Below are 22,034 nucleotides of genomic sequence, written 5' to 3'. Positions count from 1 at the left end.
TATTGTTTTATATCAGGAGACATCAGTCATTCAGTGTGGAGATTTATGGCCTGACAGCAGCAAAGGGGGCCGAAATATCTGTAGAAAAATGTACACAAGTTCCTCTTTTAATCATTTACAACTCGTATAATGTCATTTTAGATGACTTTGGAGTGATTCTGGACGATTTCTCAGTCATTTTGGCCAAATTTTCAATAACTTAAAATGGGTTTCATTTCCTTTTGGATAACTTTTAAGTAATAATGGACACATTTTAATCATTTACAACATTTCGTGTCACTTTGCATGACTTTTGAGAGATTTTGTGCAATTATTAACCATTTTAGAACAGATTTCATGGCATTTTTGATGACTTTTGAGTAATTCTGGACCATTTTTAATCATTCACCGCAGATGTTATGTTATTTTAGATGACTTTGGAGTGATTCTGAACTATTTTTGACTAACTTTAAAGTAATTATGGACAAATTTTGGGTCTTTCTGCACATTACTTAAACATTTAGAACAAGTTTCATGTCATTTTTAAACAACTTCTGAGTAACTTTGCACAATTTTTGAGACATTTTGGACAATTTGTAATCATTTAGAACAAGTTTCATGTCATTTTAGATGACTTTTGAGTAATTTTGCACATTTTTTGAGCCATTTTGGACAATTTGTAATCATTTATAACAAGTTTCATGTCATTTTTAAACCACTTCTGAGTAATTTTGCACAATTTTTGAGCCATTTTGGACAATTTGTAATCATTTATAACAAGTTTCATGTCATTTTAAACAACTTTTGAGTAATTTTGCACATTTTTTGAGCCATTTTGGACAATTTTTAATCATTTATAACAAGTTTCATGTCATTTTAGATGACTTTTGAGTAATTTTGCACATTTTTTGAGCCATTTTGGACAATTTTTAATCATTTATAACAAGTTTCATGTCATTTTAGATGACTTTTGAGTAATTTTGCACATATTTTGAGCCATTTTGGACCATTTGTAATCATTTATAACAAGTTTCATGTCATTTTTAAACGACTTCTGAGTAATTTTGCACAATTTTTGAGCCATTTTGGACAATTTGTAATCATTTGGAACAAGTTTCATGTCATTTTAAACGACTTTTGAGTAATTTTGCACAATTTTTGAGTTATTTTGGAAAATTTTTAATCATTTAGAACACAATTATATCCGGCCCGCGAGATAAAAAGACATTTTTGAAAACGTATGTCCAAGTGTAACCGACATGAAACCGCCCTGGGACAAACCTGTTGGACTTACAGCAGATTAGGTTGATGTTCTCACTGTATGCGAGGCTCCTCCTGGCTCTTTGTGTTTCCCGGCAGACTCAGTGCTGCCGTCTGCTTTCTATTTTCTCCTCTCGGTGTTTCTGCAGCTGCCGTCCGTCGATCATTCGGGATTCTGGCAGAAGGTCGATGAGCAGAAGGACTTCAGTCGGCCATGGAGCTTCAACGGGCAGCACTGGTCGCCTCGTTCCTGCTCACTCTGCTGTCATCGGGTAAGAAAATTATAAGTTTATGTGTTAAACTCAGATTCATACGGTTCCTCAGAGGCCTAAACTGACTTTTCTGATGCTAAATTTGACTGGAAATATCAGTGTAAATGTATTATCTTCATTTTCAGAAAGCTTTTTCTTGTAAAACCTGCTTTAATCCCACGTGAAACAGGACTCCAGGAAGCAGAAAGCAACAATTCTGATCAGCGATTCATCACTTTAAATCCTTCCTTTTAAAGAAAATGTAAATATTGAGTAATTTTTCAAGTCTTTTTTGTAGTAATTGGACCAAATAAGCGGTATAAATGTGTCACCTGGATTTTTTTTAGAGGCCAAATGATAAATTTTCTAATTAATCATTGGTGAAATCAGCAGGTGCAGCCCCAAATTAGTCCTTTATATAAAATTTTGTTGTCAAAAGCAGGACAAATTAGTTAAAAATGACAGAATGTGAAGCATAAATGATAATAAAATTAACAGTTGGAGTCTCACTTTAGTCATTTAAATGAGAAATCAGTTAAAAAAGGATGAATCAGCTTAAAAGAACAGAATATAAATGTTAAATAATAATGTAATAAGCAGTGACAGCCCCACTTTAATTCTTTAAATATAAAATTCTTGTCAAAAACTGGATTAATTAGCTAAAAATTATAGAAAGTCTAAGGTAATTGATAATGAAATTTGCAGTTGGAGCAGATATTTGTCTTTTAAATGAAAAGTAGCTGTCAAAAACGAGCTAAGTTTGCTGATAAAGCAGAATGGAAATGAGTGAAATTAATATTTCCAGCCCCATTTTAGTCCTTTAAATGTAAAATACTTGTCAAAAACATGGTAAACGACTTAAAAATACAGAATGTAAAGGATAATTGGTGGTTAATTAGTAGTTACAGCCCTACTTTAGTCCTTTAAATGCAAAATAGTTATGAAAAAATGGATAAATTAACTAAAAATACAGCATGTAAAGGATAACTGGGAGTTAAATTAGCAGTTGCAGCTCCACTTTGGTCCTTTAAATGTAAAATATTTGTCAAAAACATGTGTAGAAGAGCCAAAAAGAGCAGAAATTCGTGGCCGAGTGGAGGTAAAATGAAAACAAGCATGGCGGTTCAGGGGTTAAACGTCGGCCGGTTTTGTGCAGCAGCTGCGATGAACTGAAACCTGAGCAGCATGAAAACATTCACACACTCCTGGTTTGTTTTCCTCAGTGAATGCCAGAGAAGTCTTTGTTTACTGTTCATTTATATACAGTAAACACAAAGAGTCAAAAAGTTGTTAAATTCCCTAAAAAATATCTGACAAACCTGTGATGTTATTTGAAAGAAATGCTATGTATATTAGGGCCTGAAAACTGATTATCATTATTTTTAAAGCGGAATTTTACAGATTTTAAATGATAAATGACGTCTACTTCAAAAAAAAAACTGCGTATTAGACCCTCCAGAAAAACGCGAGTATGCGATCGCATGAATTCCCGCATTAATCATAAAAATGCCGCTGATTACGTGGGGGTCAATTATTTCCCAAAAGGCCGCATAATCCCCGCAAAACAGCGCATAATTCCCACAAGAATCTCACATTTCCACGAAAAAAAAGAGAAATATGCGGGTCCCGCTTGACTTCACAATTTCCGCATAAAATGAGAAAACTATAACCGATATAAATGGAGTTGTGAGTTTTTATGTGACGGCCTGCCTGACGTCATCAGTTCACGCATTCACACACACACTGGAAGCACGAGCTGATGCGGACCACAGCGCTCAGAGACGAATCAAGGATTTTAGCCCGCTGAATTAAGGATTTTAGCCCGCTGAATCAAGGATTTTAGCCCACATAATCAAGGATTTTAGCCCGCTGAATCAAGGATTTTAGCCCACATAATCAAGGATTTTAGTCCGCGGAATCAAGGATTTTAGCCCGCTGAATCAAGGATTTTAGCCCACATAATCAAGGATTTTAGTCCGCGGAATCAAGGATTTTAGCCCACATAATCAAGGATTTTAGTCCGCGGAATCAAGGATTTTAGCCCGCTGAATCAAGGATTTTAGCCCACATAATCAAGGATTTTAGTCCGCGGAATCAAGGATTTTAGCCCGCTGAATCAAGGAATTTAGCCCACATAATCAAGGATTTTAGTCCGCGGAATCAAGGATTTTAGCCCGCTGAATCAAGGAATTTAGCCCACATAATCAAGGATTTTAGCCCACATAATCAAGGATTTTAGCCCGCTGAATCAAGGATTTTAGCCCACATAATCAAGGATTTTAGTCCGCGGAATCAAGGATTTTAGCCCGCTGAATCAAGGATTTTAGCCCACATAATCAAGGATTTTAGTCCGCGGAATCAAGGATTTTAGCCCGCTGAATCAAGGAATTTAGCCCACATAATCAAGGATTTTAGCCCGCGGAATCAAGGATTTTAGCCCGCTGAATCAAGGATTTTAGCCCGCTGAATCAAGGATTTTAGCCCACATAATCAAGGATTTTAGTCCGCGGAATCAAGGATTTTAGCCCACATAATCAAGGATTTTAGCCCGCGGAATCAAGGATTTTAGCCTGCGGAATCAAAGATTGTCTAGCATATTATCATGTTCTGCTTTCAGTTTTTGTCCAAAAAGCAGTCAAAATTTGATAAAATAAAAATGTCACATTTTAAAGCTGGTTCAAGCAGATTTGGGGCATTTTTGACTTAAAATGTTTAACTAATTAGCAAAATTGTTGCCGTTTCTTATTTCAACCATCTTATTATCTCTATAATGGAGGGTAAAAGGGGCCCAGCAACAACTTTTTGGCACCGTTCAAGGTTAATTTGCACATTTTGGGGGTAATTATTGTTCCTAAATACTCAAATCTGAGCTTTTTGGATCTCTTCTGTATGTTGAATTGGTTAAAATGTAACTTAAATTGCGTTTGCAGCGTGCTGGTGCAGGAACGAGGAGGAGCGTCTGATCAACTACCTGATGAAAGAGAAGGGCTACAACAAAGAGCTGCGACCGGTGGAGAGGCAGCAGGATGCCGTGGACGTCTACCTCGCCCTCACGCTCTCCAACCTCATCTCTCTGGTACAAATATGGAGTTTTAGCTTAAAGATAAAATAAAATGAAGCTCCAGACACATCCAGGCTTCTGTGACGTTCTCAAATGATTCAAAAATGAGCTAAAGTCTTCATTAAATCTTCCAATTTGCTTGCAGAAAGAAGTTGATGAGACGCTGCTGACGAACGTTTGGATAGATCACGTAAGTAAAAGTCTTTTTTTACATTTTTATTTGAAGTTTTTGCAGTTATTTGTTTCTAAAGTCTGTCTGTGCTGCGACAGACGTGGATTGACTACAGATTATCGTGGAATTCGACGGAGTTCGACGGCATCGAGGCGCTTCGTCTGCCCACCACCATGCTGTGGCTGCCAGAGATAGTGCTGGAAAACAAGTACGACTCTTTGTTTATCCATTGTTTAAGACTTCTTGGTTCAAATTTATACCATTTTTTGTTTTAAGTTATTTTACCAGCAGTGAGTAATATTTTATGCAGATGATACCCTCCTTTAGTTCACCAAAGTGCAATATCCTGGTATTTTCCACAGATTTCCTAAAAATTTGACATGCGTTTTCCAGAAACTCTTGACTTTTTCCAGATAGATATACATTTTTTATGTGAGAGTGAATAGTGTCACTTTATTTATAGAGAAACCTTTTAAATCGGAGGTAAAAAGAGATTCACAAGGCAGCAAAACAAGACAAAAACTCCTAAAATCGTCAGGTTTTGAAAGACGAATAAAAGTAGCCTAGACAACCCACGGCAACGAATTTAATTCTCTGCCAGGGTGGGTCTAGTTACCCTCCATAAAGCTCGAGGTTGGATGCTCCTAAAACTGGCCGGACCAATCACCATGAAGTGTAGAGTCAGAAGGCGGGCGTAGCTAAGTGACGACAGAGGCGCGACGATTCTGACAGAAACAACCGGCGCACAATAAACAGTTATCTTTCGACTCGGCTTTGGCCACAGCCCTTAAAGATTTGAAGCTAAAATTCAACTTGAAAGACAAACAAAGGACGGCACTGAAGTGTTTCATTGAGAAGAAAGACGTATTTGGACTTATGCCGACGGGATATGGCAAATCCTTAATTTACCAGTTGGCTCCGCTGGTTGGGAAGCTAATGGGACTTAGCCACAATCCGCCGGCGCTCTAGGAACTCCGTCAGCCTATTCGTTGTGCTGATTGGTTGTATACCTACCCAACTGCTGCAGAGGGATTTGAAAGACAACCTTTTAGCCCGCCTCCCTCCCTGTCGAGCGTTCCTAGACCCTTGTGTCTTAAGAGCTGGGTCTAGCGCGGCTAGGCTACAATAAAAGCACTGTTTGGTGAATAAAAACTCACACAATGTTGGAAAATGTAAAACCAGTTTTTAAAAGAAATAAAGGATGGTTCAAAAGCAGGAAATATTAGAAAAGGAAACCAGTTAAACAGTCACAGTAAGCTCCATGTCTTCCTCTCCTCTTGATCTTAGCGAGAAAATTTAGCAAAAAGAAAAGATAATTTCCATCACACATCTCTCTCTCTCTCTCACTATGTCCAGGGCTCCAGACTGGGACTAAATGGTCGCATTTTGTGACCAAAATTTGAGCGAGTGTGAGTAAATTTTTCATCTACTCGCGCATGTGCGACCAGTAAATTTGCTGATTTTTAAAAATTACTATTGAGTATTTTTTGTTGCTGACAAACTTCTGCTCCACACTTCAGCCCAGCAGACAGTAATGCGTAAATGAGTTGGTTTAACCGACATTAACTCCAAAAGAAGAAGGCGGGCCAATGTGTGTGAGAGCGGGGGGCGAATGACGGTGAAGCTCCTGCTGTTTCACAAAGCCTTCATTTACGTTCAGCCTTATTTTGAACACAAAATAAGGCTGAACGCTCCTTTCTTGTCTCCATTCCAGCTGCTTCTAAGTTTAGACACATCTTTTGCTAGACAGCAACAGTGGAACCGTTTTCTTTCATCTTTACGTGGATTTTCAGACTTTTCTGCAGCGTCTTCGTCATGTCAAGAAACCTCTTCCTCAAGAAACACTTCCTGTGCCGCTGAAATGGTCACAAAATAAAAGCCCGTAGCATTAAAAATATGCATTCAAAATAAAAGCCTTTAGGAAATGGTTATTTTAGCACCAGCAAAACAAAGGCTTGCCAAAATTGATGAACAGATCAACAGACATTTATAAGACTAATTTACACGTGATTCAGTATAAATACATAATGTGAACATGCATAACACATGCCTGTACTCAGCACAAGGTCTTTTTTAGTACAGATTTCATCAACTGGAGTACTGGTGGAGTACTGTGCTCTCTGAGTGCTTTTCTTGTTATGTTTTGTCAACTGCTGCACACTAAATTGTGAATTGAAAACATAGTTTCTGCATTTATTGTGCAAGTATTTATACAGTGAAAATGAGAGGAAATGTGAATAATTACTTTGCAAGTCGATATTGGTGTGCACCCCTAAATTTTCTGGTTGTGCTGCTAAAATTCTAAGTTAGGGGGCACTGTGCTCCTAGGAAAAAAGTTAGTCTGGAGCCCTGATGTCTATCCATTGTTTAAGACTTCTAGGTTCAAATTTATTCCATTTTTTGTAATTTTTTTTGTTTGTTTGATTTTTTTAATTTACCATCAGTGAATAATATTTTACGCAGATGACACCCTCCTTTATTACTCCAAAGTGCAATACCCGATATCTTCACGGATTTCCTTAAAGTTTGACGTGTGTTTCCCACAAACTCTTGATTTTTTCCAGATAGATAGATTATTTATCCTCTCGGGGAAATTCAAAGTTTCCAGTTCACACATGTTGCCATTTAAATAAAAGTTAGGAAACTAATGTGCAAACGAACGTACAGTTAACATGTAGGCCGTGCTGGTTGAAGAAATCGCTGGTGTTACCATGAAAAGAGTTCTTAAAAGTCTGAATAAATCAGAGATGGTCAAGCAGAACGATTCAAGATCGTTCTGATAAATTCTGTATTCTTAAAGAGATAATCACCAAACACCTCGATTTGGAGTTTCTTTCGAGTTTAAAGCCTCTTACTGCTCCTGATGTGTTTCTACTTTGGCGATAATCTGGATCAAAGCGGTGATTTTTTTCCCAGTAACGACGCCCAGTTCCAGGTGGCCTACTACAGTAACGTACTGGTGTTTCCCGATGGTCTCTGCTACTGGTTGCCCCCCGCCATCTTCCGCTCGTCCTGCTCCATCAACGTCAACTACTTCCCCTTCGACTGGCAGAACTGCACGCTCAAATTCACGCAAGTTTACCGTGCATCAAAACACACAAATTTAAACGGTGTTTTACTGGATTATTGCTCTGATTTGGGTTGTAGTTCAGTAGTTCTATGAAAAACCAGCCAGTTTCTCCACCTGACTTCTTCAGAATCAGCTGTTTTTTTCCTGTATGGTAACTTTAATATATTTAATGAATCCATGAAAAGTTTTACCTTCATACTATGGATAATTTTAGACTTGCAGGCCTTTCTTTTTTTTGCACTTTCTAATGGAATTCATCATTTCTGAGACTCTCATACCTTCATCAGATCGTCACATGAAGTTGTCACGACTAAAAAACACATTTTTTTAAATGACTGCAGATACCACAAAAACAGCTTGTCATGTGTTTTTAAGCAAATACCTCGACGTTCTCCCCCTGAAGCCTTCTCAGATTCATTTAAAACCCATTTTCCTGCAGCTCTCTGACCTACAACGCCAAAGAGATCCGGATGCTGCTGAAGGAAGATGAAGGCGCGACGGTGGAGTGGATCATCATCGACCCTGCCGGCTTCACCGGTAACTTCCTCTTCCTGCTCATCTTTTGCACAATTTGTGTTTCCTCATGTTCGTTTCTGCATTCTCGCTTTATCTGTTGTGCCCATAATGAATATCTGTTGATGAGAAGCTTTAACACAGGGATAAATTGAGGGATAAATTGATGAATAAACTTCATTTTCATACCTGAAACGTCAAATATCCACTGTGACGTCATAATGTTCTGCTAAAAGAACATTTTTCTTACCATTAAACGAAGCATTTTGGTGCTCAAAACAGTACAAACTGCTGCAAAAATAACTTTTCCTTATTTTTGTGTGTGTTAAAGTAATGAAAAAGCACCAAAAAGGTCCATACTGCATATTTTCTGTCAATGTTTTCTTCTTAGTTTGTTTACTTTTTGAGGCGTTTCGCTAAATTTTATTAAAATTTTACTCGATTTTAGAGGAAAAACGGTCACTTGTTGTAGCTCTGACTCTATAGAAGATAAAATGAATTAATGAAGATACATAGTTACATTGACTAACTGTGCATAAAAGTGAAATATTGCACATTTAATCTAAATATTGCACATGAATATCATAATGTTATAAAATATTCATAAGAATAGGTAAAACTTTAGTAATTCAGACAAATTGTTTTGCCGGATTTTGCTCAGAAAAGCATAAAATGAAATAAAAAATGCAGTGCAGAGTAGAAAAGCCATCAAATATAAGTACAATATATGATTTAAAATAATAATAAATGAGCTAAGTAATGCTGGCAATTATACTTATTAAGTAATATCACACATGAAATTTAAATATTATGCCTGGAAAATTAAAAGTTGCATGCTCAGTCAAAATATTCCATCTAATATTACATTTTATTGCAAACTAGTGTCAGTTTTTCAAATCCTTGAGAAGAAATTGAAACTTTTAGAGCAGAAACAGCTTCTCGGGTTGTTAAAATCCCCCAGTTTTAGTGATGACAGAATGTATAAACGCTATCTTCTGTTTCTCGCTTCGTCTGCAGAGAACGGCGAGTGGGAGATCATCCACCGTCCGGCCAAGAGAAACACCTACAAGCACATTCCCATGGAGAGCAACAAGCACCAGGACATCACCTTCTACCTGATCATCAAGCGCAAACCTCTCTTCTACATCGTCAACATCATCATCCCCTGCGTGCTCATCTCCTTCCTGGCTTGTCTCGTCTACTACCTGCCCGCCGACAGTCAGTCAGCGTCGATTTAACCCCTGAATTATCAGAATTTGATTGTCGTTACAGCTTGAACACAACAAAGCTACATCTCTGCATCCTATAGGGGTTCCAGCTTCATATGGAAACTGGTTTAATAGTAGTGGAGGTGGTGATGGTAGTAATAGTGAAATATATTGTTTTTGCTTTGGCCAACAGCCAAAATGCAACGAACTTGAGTATGACATAATTTAAGTAGGGCTGCACCTAACGACGCGTCGACGAATCGTCTGAATCGGACATCGACGCTGAATCGTGCATATATTATGTATGCACGATGCGGCGCCGACGTCTGTCCGTGTTCCGCGCTCCGGTCGGACGGTGATTTCTGTTGCATTGCGCCCTCACTTCCGCTTTTGATGACGTATCGTGCTCAGACGATTAGTCAACGCGTCGTTAGTTGCAGCCCTAAATTTAAGACAATAAAGATCTAAAAACCTCACATTTGAAATCCTGGAATCAAGCAAATATTTGGCATTTCTGAAACGATGAGTCCAGTCAGAGGTTTGTGAACTGGTTGGTTTGTGTCCAGGTGGTGAGAAGATGACTCTGTCCATCTCGGTTCTACTGGCTCAGTCCGTCTTCCTGCTGCTGATTTCTCAACGGCTGCCGGAAACGTCCATGTCGGTTCCGCTCATTGTCAAGTACGTAACACGAAATATCACGCGCAAACTCACAGCCACATCTGGAAACATCAGCCGTTAGTCGACGTCAGAAGAGAGTTTGAAGCCTAGAATTGCACAGCCGTGTTTCGGTCGCTAGGACTACTTCAGACTGGACGTTTCATCACAATAATGGTGGTGATTCTGTTTGAGAACTACTACGACTGCTTTTTACTGATCTGTGTGCATTTCCCAGGTACTTGATGTTCATCATGGTGCTGGTTACGGTGGTTGTGTTGAACTGCGTGGTCGTCCTCAACCTGCACTTCAGGACGCCGAGCACACACGTCATGTCTGAGTGGACCAAGAAGGTAACAACACACACCATAGCATTATTTACTAATCAGACTGATATTTGCAGTTTTAACTTCAGCTTGTCTGTGTTTTCCAGGTTTAAGTTGATGATTCTAAAAGTCTGTCTAGTTTTCTGTGCTGAGATTTTGACCTGATTTCATTCTGATTTGACCTCTGGATCTAATGTTGTTTAAGCTAAGAAGGTAACTGTGCTGCCACTAATACAATCCACAGAAGTAGCTGTAGTAGTTGTGATGGTATCGATGGTGGTAGCTGTGGTGATATCGATGGTGGTAGCAGTGGTGATATCGATGGTGGTAGCTGTGGTGGTATCGATGGTGGTAGTAGTGGTGGTATCGATGGTGGTGGTATCGATGGTGGTAGCTGTGGTGGTATCGATGGTGGTAGCAGTGGTGGTATCGATGGTGGTAGCAGTGGTGGTATCGATGGTGGTAGTAGTGGTGGTATCGATGGTGGTGGTATCGATGGTGGTAGCAGTGGTGGTATCGATGGTGGTAGCAGTGGTGGTATCGATGGCGGTAGCTGTGGTGGTATCGATGGTGGTAGCAGTGGTGGTATCGATGGTGGTAGCAGTGGTGGTATCGATGGTGGTAGCAGTGGTGGTATCGATGGTGGTAGCAGTGGTGGTAGCTGTGGTGGTATCGATGGTGGTAGCAGTGGTGGTAGCTGTGGTGGTATCGATGGTGGTAGCAGTGGTGGTAGTAGTGGTGGTATCGATGGTGGTAGCAGTGGTGGTAGTAGTGGTGGTATCGATGGTGGTAGCTGTGGTGGTATCGATGGTGGTAGTAGTGGTGGTATCGATGGTGGTGGTATCGATGGTGGTAGCTGTGGTGGTATCGATGGTGGTAGCAGTGGTGGTATCGATGGTGGTAGCAGTGGTGGTATCGATGGTGGTAGTAGTGGTGGTATCGATGGTGGTGGTATCGATGGTGGTAGCAGTGGTGGTATCGATGGTGGTAGCAGTGGTGGTATCGATGGCGGTAGCTGTGGTGGTATCGATGGTGGTAGCAGTGGTGGTATCGATGGTGGTAGCAGTGGTGGTATCGATGGTGGTAGCAGTGGTGGTATCGATGGTGGTAGCAGTGGTGGTAGCTGTGGTGGTATCGATGGTGGTAGCAGTGGTGGTAGCTGTGGTGGTATCGATGGTGGTAGCAGTGGTGGTATCGATGGTGGTAGCAATGGTGGTAGCAGTGATGGTATCGATGGTGGTAGCAGTGGTGGTAGTAGTGGTGGTATCGATGGTGGTAGCTGTGGTGGTATCGATGGTGGTAGCAGTGGTGGTATCGATCCCCCCAAAATAAGCAATGCACAAAATTTCCACCCACCTCTGCTTCCCTGAACGACCTGTAACTGAAATTATAAAGTTTTTGCACAGCAACAAACTCATCTGATTCTGCATTGAGTACCAGATATATTTACTTTCATTTTTTGTCTCTTTGCAGTTTTTCCTCGAGCGTCTTCCTCGGATCCTGCGCATGTCCCGCCCCGCGGAGGCGGAGCCATACTGGGACGGAGCGTTGCCACGGCGATCCAGCTCGGTGGGCTACATCGCCTCGGCGGAGGAATACTACAGCGTCAAGTCCCGCAGCGAGCTGATGTTCGAGAAGCAGTCGCAGAGGCACGGACTGACGACCAGGACCACCCACGCTGCAGGTACGAACACAGATCTTAAATCTGAAAATGGTAAAAAAATAAAATAAAATCAGTCCAGTCACTGCGATTTTTTATTTAATTTTTTTGGTGTAGTGGTGAAGCCGCAGGAGGACGGAGGAGTGACGGACCAACTATACGCCGAGATCAAACCGGCTGTGGACGGAGCGAACTACATCATCAAACACATGCGCAACAAGAACGACTACAACGAGGTGAGAAAAGAATAAATAGATATCAGTAGAAGACATCGTATTTGGTGTGATTTCTTCTTTTTAATAACAAAACACACAACGCTAAGTTTAAATTGTAGCCATGTTGAGGAAAAGTAGAGGTTTGAAGTACACTTTGGCCAAAGCGATGCACTTTGCCTCAACAAAAACTGAGCTTAATAACCTTTGTAGGGCTGTTAGTATTAGTCTGTATCAATTTTTCTGTGGCTCGATCCACTGACTGTACATAAACCCTCAGTGATGTCACCCACAGGTAGTAGTTTTTGAAACATTTTAAATTGTTATATAAAAATTCAACCCTCTTACAGTTGTCATGGATGTAGAAATTAGCTGCAGAAACCAAAAGTGTTTCAATGTACCAGACTGTAAATGTGTTTATTTCTGTTGTAAAGTTGCACATTTTAACATGAAGGTCTATGGGAACTTACTCACTTTTAGATGCAGCCTCTAGTGGACATTTGAGGAACTGCAACAAAGTTTACATTCACTCAAAGTGTTGCAATCTACAACCAAAACCTTGTTTTCGTTTAGCACAATCTTTCCTATAAGCAACTTTGAGTATCAGTATTATGGGATATATTCTAGTTTCAATTGTAAAACTGTTAATGTCTTTGACATAGCAACAAGCATTGATACTCTGGGTGTGGTTTTTAATTAATTTACTAGAGAAAACCTTTAATAAGTGTATTTTGGGTAAACTTTCAAGGTTAATTTTTTAACTACATTTGATACCAGAATCATCTTCTAGACATGAGAGGTCTGATATTTTGTCCACACTTTTCTTTAACAGCCTCAACAAAAACTGAACATAACAACCTTTGTAGGGCTGTTAGCATTAGACTGCATTGGTTTTTCTGTTAGCTAGCTCCACCGAGTGTATTTAAAAATGGACGAACCCTCAGTGACATAAGTTTACTGAAGAGGATTTGAACCCTTATTAAATTCTAAGTCTGAAGTTGGGGAGTTATATAAAAATTCATCCCTCGTACAGTTGTCACGAATGTGGTTATTAGCCACAGGAACCAAAACATTTCATGTTCTATGCTGTAAACTTAGTTATTTGTGCTGTAAAGTTGGACATTTTCACATGGAGGTTTATGGGGATTGACTCACTTTTAGACGCAGCCTCTAGTGGACATTTGAGGAACTGCGGTTTTGACACTTTTGCATTTTTTTTGTTATTTGAACCCAATGTAATGTGTGAGGCTTCTTCTTCTTTTTCTTCTTCTCATTAATCCCAATGTTCCAAACTAACTTTTTACATCAGTTGCAATGGTTCACGTAACTTTTTCCATTTCAAAATCTGAACACAAACGACTGCAGATGGTGTCTCTGTAAGTTTGTGACTCCTATCAGACTGTAAATCTTCAGTTGGTGAAACCAAATGTGTGATTGGTGTTTCCAGGAGAAGGACAACTGGAGCGGCATCGCCCGGACGGTGGACCGACTCTGCCTCTTCCTGGTGACTCCGGTGATGACCTTCGGCACCATCATCATCTTCCTGATGGGAATCTGCAACCACCCTCCACACCTGCCCTTCAAAGGAGACCCACACGACTACTCGGACACGAACCCCCGGCTGCTGTAACACTTTACGCTGCAGATGCTGGTGTCCGTCCAGAGGTTTGCTGCCGTTTTATTATTTAACTCGATGACTTTTCCAGGTTCGTGCAGCAGCCGAGTGTTTCTTTCATTTGAAGTGAATAATCTGGGATCTTATCTGTTTGGTTTTGTTTGTGTGGTTTGAATAAACTTTGACTTTCTGACACCTTTCTATTTTATTTTTGTTTCTGTTGCGTGTTCACACTCTGATTATAATGAATTGGAGTCAGTGCTGTTGCTAGTTATTGACATATTCTAGACTCATTGTAGTTCAGGTTAAACATTTAACCTAGTCTGATCTCAAGTGACCAGTAAAATCATAACATAATAGCCAATAAATAACCACAGCTCCACATTGTTCCTTTTCAAATTTAAGGAGCTGTCTTTCTACAAAACATGATGAACAATCTGAAATTTCTTAAGAAAAACAAATTCAGTTTCAAAAACATCATGCCATCTGTAGAAGCAGCTGAAACATCTGGAGAAGAAACCCTTCAAACCTGAGACAACTGGAGCATCTGCTCATGAGGAGTGGACCAAAACACCTGCTGAGAGGTACACAAGTCTCATTGACAGTTACAGAAATGGTTTGATTGCAGTGATCGCCTCAAAAGGTTGAGCAACAAAATATTAGTAATATAAGTTAAGGGCACCATCATTTTTGTCCAGGCCTGTTTCATTAGTTTATTTTAAAAAAATAATTCTGTTGAACCACAGTTCAAAAGCAATGTCTGATTTTCATTGGTGAATTTTTGTAGAATTTTTAATTATTATTACTTTTGTCAGATTCAAATTATTTCTGTGACCTTTGTTGGTTTTTATTTCATTAACCGAGGGCTACCATCATTTTTGTCCATGTGTATCTGTCTGTAGTTATGCTTTGATGGATGTTAAATTTTCACTCAAAGCCACCAGGAGCTGAGTCTTTAAAATAACCGTCGTCTGGTTACAGAGTAAAAGTATCAGTTCCTCCTTAAGGTCAGAGATTGCAGCATCTGAGGGCCTCTTCAGAAGAAGACGTAGTTGATGAAGATGTTCTGGAGCAGAAAGACCACGACCAAGCAGACTGGAGATCTGAGGCAGCGTCTCCCTCAGGTGGGTGTTCACGGTCAGGTCTGTGGTAATCCTGTCAAAAAACAAAACAGAACATAATCTAGATTATAAATCAACATGTAGAGTTTGTGTTCTTCTAAGTTTTACTCCAAGATTTTAAATACTTTCATTGACTGCTAATGAATATCTGCTCCAAATGTCTCACTAATAATCATTATCAGCCTTAAAAACCCACAAAACACCCCTCTATGCTGGACTTTTTTGTTAAAAATGTTTAATTTCATAATTACATGTTTTGTATCTTCTGTTAAATTATCTAATTAAGTATTTCATCTGTTTAATATAATTTAATTGCATTTAATGTTTAATTTTCTTTTTTTAAGTTTTATTTTATTTGGTGTTTTTCCTTTGATTTAATTGCTTTTTTAATATACTTTATTTCTTTAATCGTTTTTTTCCTGTCATGATTTTCACCCCAACCTTAAAAATGAAACAAACGCTTAAATCACAATAAAAATACTTCTGTTGTCACAATCATGAGTTAATCACTTATTCAGTTTATCAATTCAACTTCATTTGTTTAGCACCTTTCACACAGATGACAAAACTACACAAGCAAAGAGAAAAACTATGATTAAAATTAAAAAACAATTTATAAAAAGATTTAACATAATAAAATGTGTTGTGTTTATGTGTCTTCTTGGGCTCACACAGTAAATCATTTAAAACAGAAACTTGATATTCAGTCTAAGGAAACTGCAGAGCGACAGAAGAACCAACAATATTTCCTGTTTTCTCCTTTAATGAGTCGACTCTTCTGGTGCTTTCAGACCAAAGAACTACAGACTCTTCACAACCTGCTCAAACTCTTGGTACAGGACCTCACCACACGGGTCAACAAGGTTTCCTTCTCATTTCTACTCTGAAGCTCACCTTCTCCTGCTCAAACTGCTGACAAATGTTTGTGCTGCTCTAAAGTCTGGTCTCCAGAACTTCCTAAAAACTCTCAAAGTCTCTTCTGCTGCAGGTTGCTTTGTAGAACTGTTCCAGAAAACCTCACTAAACCACATGGAGGGGCCTCAAGATGGTCATCAAAATGAAACCGGACAAAAACCAAACTAGCACAACCCAGACGCTAAAGTCTCCTGCAGCCTACCAGAGAAGCTCTTTAAACAGAGAATCAGGACACTGTAGAAACTGCAGTTTGGAGAAGGAAGCAATCATGGAGCAGAAAATGCTTTAATATAAAATGTATTTATTGGTAGAAAAACAATTAGAATAAAAGATCTTTCCTCTTCTATAAATCCATCCAGACATGTAACACAATAAGGCAGCTGGACAGAGTTAGTTTTTTATCCACTGAGAGACGCAGCACAGTTCAGTCCATGTCTATGATGGACAACAGGATTTCAGAATATTGTGAGGTCCCGTTGAGATCAAGAACCTCTTTTTCAAGTGAATCCAGGCCATGACAGGCAGCAGAAAGTACAAAGAACGGTTCTAAAATTGCAAACTTAAAGCATAATTTAAATATGGAAAAAAAATTAAAAATTAAATTTACAATCAAATTCTAAAAACATTCAAGTGCATGTTGTTGAAACGGCCTCAAGAACTCGCAGTTTAGATTTAAAGGCACTCAGTGAGATTAACTCAGTTAACTTCCAGTGTTTCTGCAACACGTTCATCTGAAATAGAATGAGATAAAAAATTAACAAAAATAAAACAGAAAAGCCAAAAACAGTTCCTTGTTTATTCTTCTTCAGTATGAAAATAAGTGGTGGAAATGTTCCTGAAACATCCCAGAAAACTAACTTGATGACAACAGTTTTCTCCTTTAACATGTTCCCTCATTTACTGTAGTTCACACAGAGCAGCACACAAGTTTATTAAACATTTACTTACTGAACAATGATGTTTGGAGCTCCTGTTCTATTTTGTTCTTCATCTGAGAAAAGTTCAGAAAACATCAACACAAACAACAAACAATTAATGGATTCCAAAGTGACAGAAGAACATCTTCTTACCTTTTCTCTTTTTATAGAACAGTAGAAGGACGACTATTACTACTATTACTACAACCAAAACAGCTCCAACCAGCCCGACTTTGTTTCTTCCTCCATTGACTGAATTCCCTGAAACTTAAAAAGATTCAGTTAATTTTCTGTCTCTGGAAGCTCCATGATGGAGTTTTGTGATCTTTGATGTCTGCAGGTCAAACACATCTTCCAGATAATCAGAGGAACTTTTGCTGTTTTACCTCCACTTATCTTCACAGAGGTGTCACTTATCAGCGTCTCCTCAGCATTACTGAGTTGACAGGTGTACATTCCCTCCTGCTCTGAAGATAAGTCCTGCAGTGTGATGTCTCCTGACTCTGACACATCCTTCACCTGCTGCCTCCACTCCTCTGAGACTGTGGAGCTGCCATCAGTCCTGCTCTGCTTCACCATCATCTGACTGTGGTTGAATCTCCAAAGCAGGTGAGAGAAGGAAAAGTTGGAGGCAGCGCAGGTGATGATTGTTTCACTTGTTGATCCACTGATAGGAGCTGAAATGATGGAAGAGAAAAAGACAAGAATGAAGCAAGTCAATAATGTGTGAGTGGATTGTTGAGATGAGATGTTTTCCTCACTGAGTTTCCTCCAAGCAGCTCTCCTCCTGTTTGTTGGAGTTGTGACGGTGCAGCTGTAGACCAGATCAGTATGACTGTGTGAGAGGATCAGAGAACTACTGATGCTGTAAAGCTGCTCTTCATTCTGCTGGACTGTGGTTGTGTTGTGGAGGTTGATGTTGGATGGAGGTGTGGTGGACCAGGTGAGCTCAGGTTGAGGGTAGATCCCCTCTGAGCTGCAGCTCATCCTGTTTCCTACCTGCTGGATGTTCACCTCATGGACTGGAGCTGGAAAAGAGGACAAAAAAAGATCTTTGATGATCATTGAACAATATAATTGATGCTTTTCTCTTAGAAATACGTCGCACAAAAATTGTTTTGAACTCAGGGTTTCCTGTGTTTGTTGCTTCTCGTACCGTAAACCTTCAGGTTGATATAGGAAGTCTTGTCTCCATTGATGGTCCTGGTGTAACACTCATATCTTCCTTCATCCTGAACCTTCACTCCTGTCAGCTGCAGTGAGGCGTTTCCTCTGGAGATCTGGTCCTTGAACAGTGACGTCCTGTTTCTGTAGATCTGGTGTTGATCTTCAAGGTTGTCTTGGTTCTTGTAGTACGAGTGGACAAGAAGGTTTCTAGCTTTGAAATGAACCCAGGTGATGATGTCATAAGGACCGACCTGGAAGCTGCACGGTAAGATGCATCTCTCCATGAAAACACAGGACACCTCAGTATCTGCAACATCAGGTAAAGACCATGTTAGTGAGAGACTCAGACCTGCATCAGAAACACACTTAGATTTAGTTGTTGAGCAGCGTTTGTTCTGTTACTGAGAAATAAGAATTACAACTAAACAGTGCTAAATTGTGTGTTGTTATTGTTATCAGCATTTTATCAGAATTTAAATCTCCTCCTTGATCAGATATTCAGTAAATTTCAGAACATTGAGCTGATAAATCCTCTTTCATCCTCAAATAATCAAAAACTTCATTTCCGTCCAAAGATGAACAACAGTCATTGAATGTAAATCAGGTTTTCTCTGTTTAAACACCTTTGAGGTCTTCAGCTGTACATCAGTAAAGAGCTGAGGTGAGCTGTTTACTTTGATTTGCTTCCTACATACATACAGAGCTGTGAAAAAGTATTTGCCCCCCCCAACAGAAATCTTACATTTTTTGCATATTTCTCACATTTAAATGTTCCAGATCATCAAACTAATGCTTAGATTATTGAATATTATACAGAGATAAGCCACAGAACACAAAATGTAGTTTATAATTCTGGTTTATTGAAGTTTTATTGAAAACCTCGATCACTCCTGTGAATCAGTAATTGCCCCCTGAACCTAATAACTGCTTGGTCTGTTTGGAGCTGCAGTTAAATGTTTGTTCCAGCTGGTGATCATCTTTTCATCACCATGGAGGAAGTCTGGTCCACTCTTCTCTGCAGAATACTTTCAGTTCTGTCACATTAGATGATTTTAGATCATGAACTGATCCTTTAAATTCTCACCACAGGATCTGAATTAGATTCAAGTCCAGACTTTGACTCAAATCCTTGATTCAGTTCTTTTTGATCAAGTGTTTATTATTTATATGTCTTATTATTCTCAACATGGAACATTGTGCTCCAAAAATACATGAAAAAAAAAACAATTTTCCATCTTTATTTGACAAAAAGATCCACTCTCTGACATCCAGAGTCTCTGTAGTGGCTGTTCTCTCTCTCTATGTCTCCCTTCTTTATTTTACCAGCTAGGATCAGTTGACCACTAATTCTCATTTACAATGATTCCATTATTATTTTTCCTGATAACCACATCAGTGTGTAAACCCCATCCTAACATCTGTAGCTTTAATTCAGTCTGATAATAAAGCACCTCAACCTTTTTCTCCTGATCTCTTTCTACAGTTAATGAGACCAACAGAGCTCAACTTGTCAAACACAATAAAGCCATGGATGGAAAATAAAGAGAAACTAAAATCTATGAAGAGAAGACAAAGTTTTCACTCACCTCCTCTGGAAACAGTCACAATCCACAGAAACATGAGAAACACAGAAACCTTCATCCTGATTATTTTATGCTTCAGAGCAGATCTGGAGGAAAAGACTGAACTTTAGAGTCCTGATATGAAGGAGAGACGATCAGAGGACCAGAAACCTCACAGACCTGAAGTAAATCAAAGCTCCACCGCCTGTGTCTGTTCGCTGGGAGACAATGTGGTGCTGAAGTACACTGTGTCTCCGCCAACAGCGGAGGTGGATCTCTGACAGAGATCCACCCCTGAACCTGCTATTGGCCACAGCAGACCACATTTACATAATGTGGTCATTTACATAATGCTACGGATCTGTTGTGTTCGGGGTGGATCTCTGTCAGAGATCCACCCCGAACACAACAGACCACATTTACATAATGTGGTCTCTGACAGAGATCCACTTTTCTCTGCGGTGGACTGCCTCACACCAGGCTGAGGAAAGAGGAAATGAAACAGCGCGTGTGGCTGAAAGAGGGCGGAGACGGAGAGAAACTCGAGGTTTTCTCAGATAAACCTGCTGGTGACCAGGTTAGAGTCATGGAGTCTGTTACTGCGGTAACTGACCGAGAGTTGAAGTTACCCCTCTTTGTGAAACAGGCTAGAGTTACCCCGCATTCCCTGGTTAGAGTTACCTCGCTTCGTGAAACGGAAAACTCTGAGTTTCCCTCATTTCAGGGTTAACAAACTCAGAGTTTTCACTAAACCTGCTTCGTGAAATAGGCCCCTGGAGAAAGAAGAAGAAAAATAATGGAAAAATAAATACATATAAACAGATATTTACACATCTAGCAAAGAATATATATATATATATATATACAGTAGTGTAAAATGACCATTTATAGAGTTAGAATATCGTGAACAAATCAGAGAACACTGTTGTTTTGGGTTGAGGTGTTTATGAACAGAATAAAGTGTAAACTCATGTTGAGGAAGTGAGTCTAATGGAAAATCCCCAGAAGCAGCAGCAGGAGGAGAATGATCACCATAGAGGCGTTTCCTCTCAGAGAAACTCCACCTCTGAGGATCTAAATGTAAACACAGAGAGAAAACACTGAGTGAAAGGAAATACAACAGCTGGTATGATGATTTATTGTTGGTGATGTTGGTGTGACTTTAGTGATGAAATCTGCTCAGATGTTGATGAAGGATTTGATCAGACTGTGAATAAAGTGAACATGAGGAGGAAGTCCACCAGAGAACTCCACTAGTTTAGCTTCATTTCATGGACTTTCTGCTGGGAGGAGACATGAGGAGGACTTAGTTTCTGTCAGCTTTGACACTTAGTGAGACTCTCTGACAGACTGATGATACAGAAGCAGTTGGAATGAATGTTTCAGCTTTAAATACTACTGAGAATATGAATGTTTGATTCAAGAATTATTCCACACAATGGACTCCTTAATGTCCAAATACTTAAAATTCCAAATGTTTACACCCAAGTAGTACTTTCTCAGTACCAGGTTGTGGTTTTAAGTATTTATTCCAAATACTACTTCCTGTAATTTAATTTGGTACTGGAAGCTTCATTTGGACAAACTATCTGCTTTAGATTCTTCTGTCATCATCATAAAATAATAATAGAATGATGAGCTGTGGCCTTTCCAGTCTCTGGATCTCCATCTGGTGTTTATAAATCTTTAGTCCAGTTCTGCTCTGAAACGTGACATAAATCAGGATCAGGATCAACTTTTCCATGTTTCTGTAGATTTTAGTTTCCACAGGAGGTGAGTGAAAACTGATACCAGGATTCTAAAAACTTTGGTTTAAATGTTCCCTTCACTGTGTTTCATGTTATCTTGATCCAGCATTTTATTCTGTTTTTATTTCATAAATCTCTCCTTCACTAAACCAAAACGTCTTGATCAAAATGTGATCACATCAGTTTAAATGTCAGAAAGTGAGGAGCTCACAGAGCAGCTCAGTGCTGCAGTGAATCCTTGATTTACTGTTTGTTGGAGTCTCTACTTTTAGTTGATTAAATATGTGCAGCATCAGACAGCAGCAGATGAACATGAGACACAACTGATCATGTTTACAACAACAGGAACTTCATCAGTTCTTCATAAATATTTATCCTCTGAACAGAAAAACCTTCTGAACTTTTCTTCACCTCATACAGGTGAGCTGGAACAGATTTAATGATTGAATTATTCTGTCTTCATTTGCTGTGATATTTGGAAGGAAATCTAAAAGAAAAAGTCAGTTTTCTTTGTGAGTCAAATATTTGTGTTTAAGAGTCAGATTTATTTCTCAGGACATCATTTATTTACTGAAAAACAAACGGAATGGATTAAATTAAATGATGTTTCCTCGTTAGAGTCT

At 39.2% G+C, this 22,034-nt stretch overlaps 1 protein-coding gene across 1 annotated transcript; it reads left to right on the top strand.

The window, feature by feature from the left end:
• The first annotated feature begins 88 nt into the window (after window positions 1-88).
• On the top strand, window positions 89-14,176 carry LOC127531395 (acetylcholine receptor subunit delta-like). Its single transcript, XM_051940633.1, has 12 exons — window positions 89-1,511; window positions 4,421-4,566; window positions 4,697-4,741; window positions 4,822-4,931; window positions 7,640-7,795; window positions 8,233-8,330; window positions 9,324-9,524; window positions 10,081-10,192; window positions 10,407-10,521; window positions 11,968-12,178; window positions 12,272-12,390; window positions 13,814-14,176. The coding sequence occupies exons 1-12, from the start codon at window positions 1,454-1,456 to the stop codon at window positions 13,994-13,996; spliced, it is 1,554 nt and encodes a 517-aa protein (XP_051796593.1). The 5' UTR covers window positions 89-1,453; the 3' UTR covers window positions 13,997-14,176.
• The last annotated feature ends 7,858 nt before the right edge of the window (window positions 14,177-22,034 follow it).

This window comes from Acanthochromis polyacanthus, chromosome 20 (genome assembly GCF_021347895.1).
Source record: "Acanthochromis polyacanthus isolate Apoly-LR-REF ecotype Palm Island chromosome 20, KAUST_Apoly_ChrSc, whole genome shotgun sequence".
NCBI lineage: Eukaryota > Metazoa > Chordata > Actinopteri > Pomacentridae > Acanthochromis > Acanthochromis polyacanthus.
This window is presented reverse-complemented; position numbering and strand designations above follow the sequence as displayed.

Excerpts from the sequence above, each read along its gene's own strand:
- LOC127531395 (XM_051940633.1), top strand. The coding sequence starts at position 1,454 with ATGGAGCTTCAACGGGCAGCACTGGTCGCCTCGTTCCTGCTCACTCTG. Across the intron at positions 4,742-4,821 it reads CGAACGTTTGGATAGATCAC|ACGTGGATTGACTACAGATT; the intron begins GTAAGTAAAAGT and ends GTGCTGCGACAG. Across the intron at positions 4,932-7,639 it reads GAGATAGTGCTGGAAAACAA|TAACGACGCCCAGTTCCAGG; the intron begins GTACGACTCTTT and ends TTTTTTTCCCAG.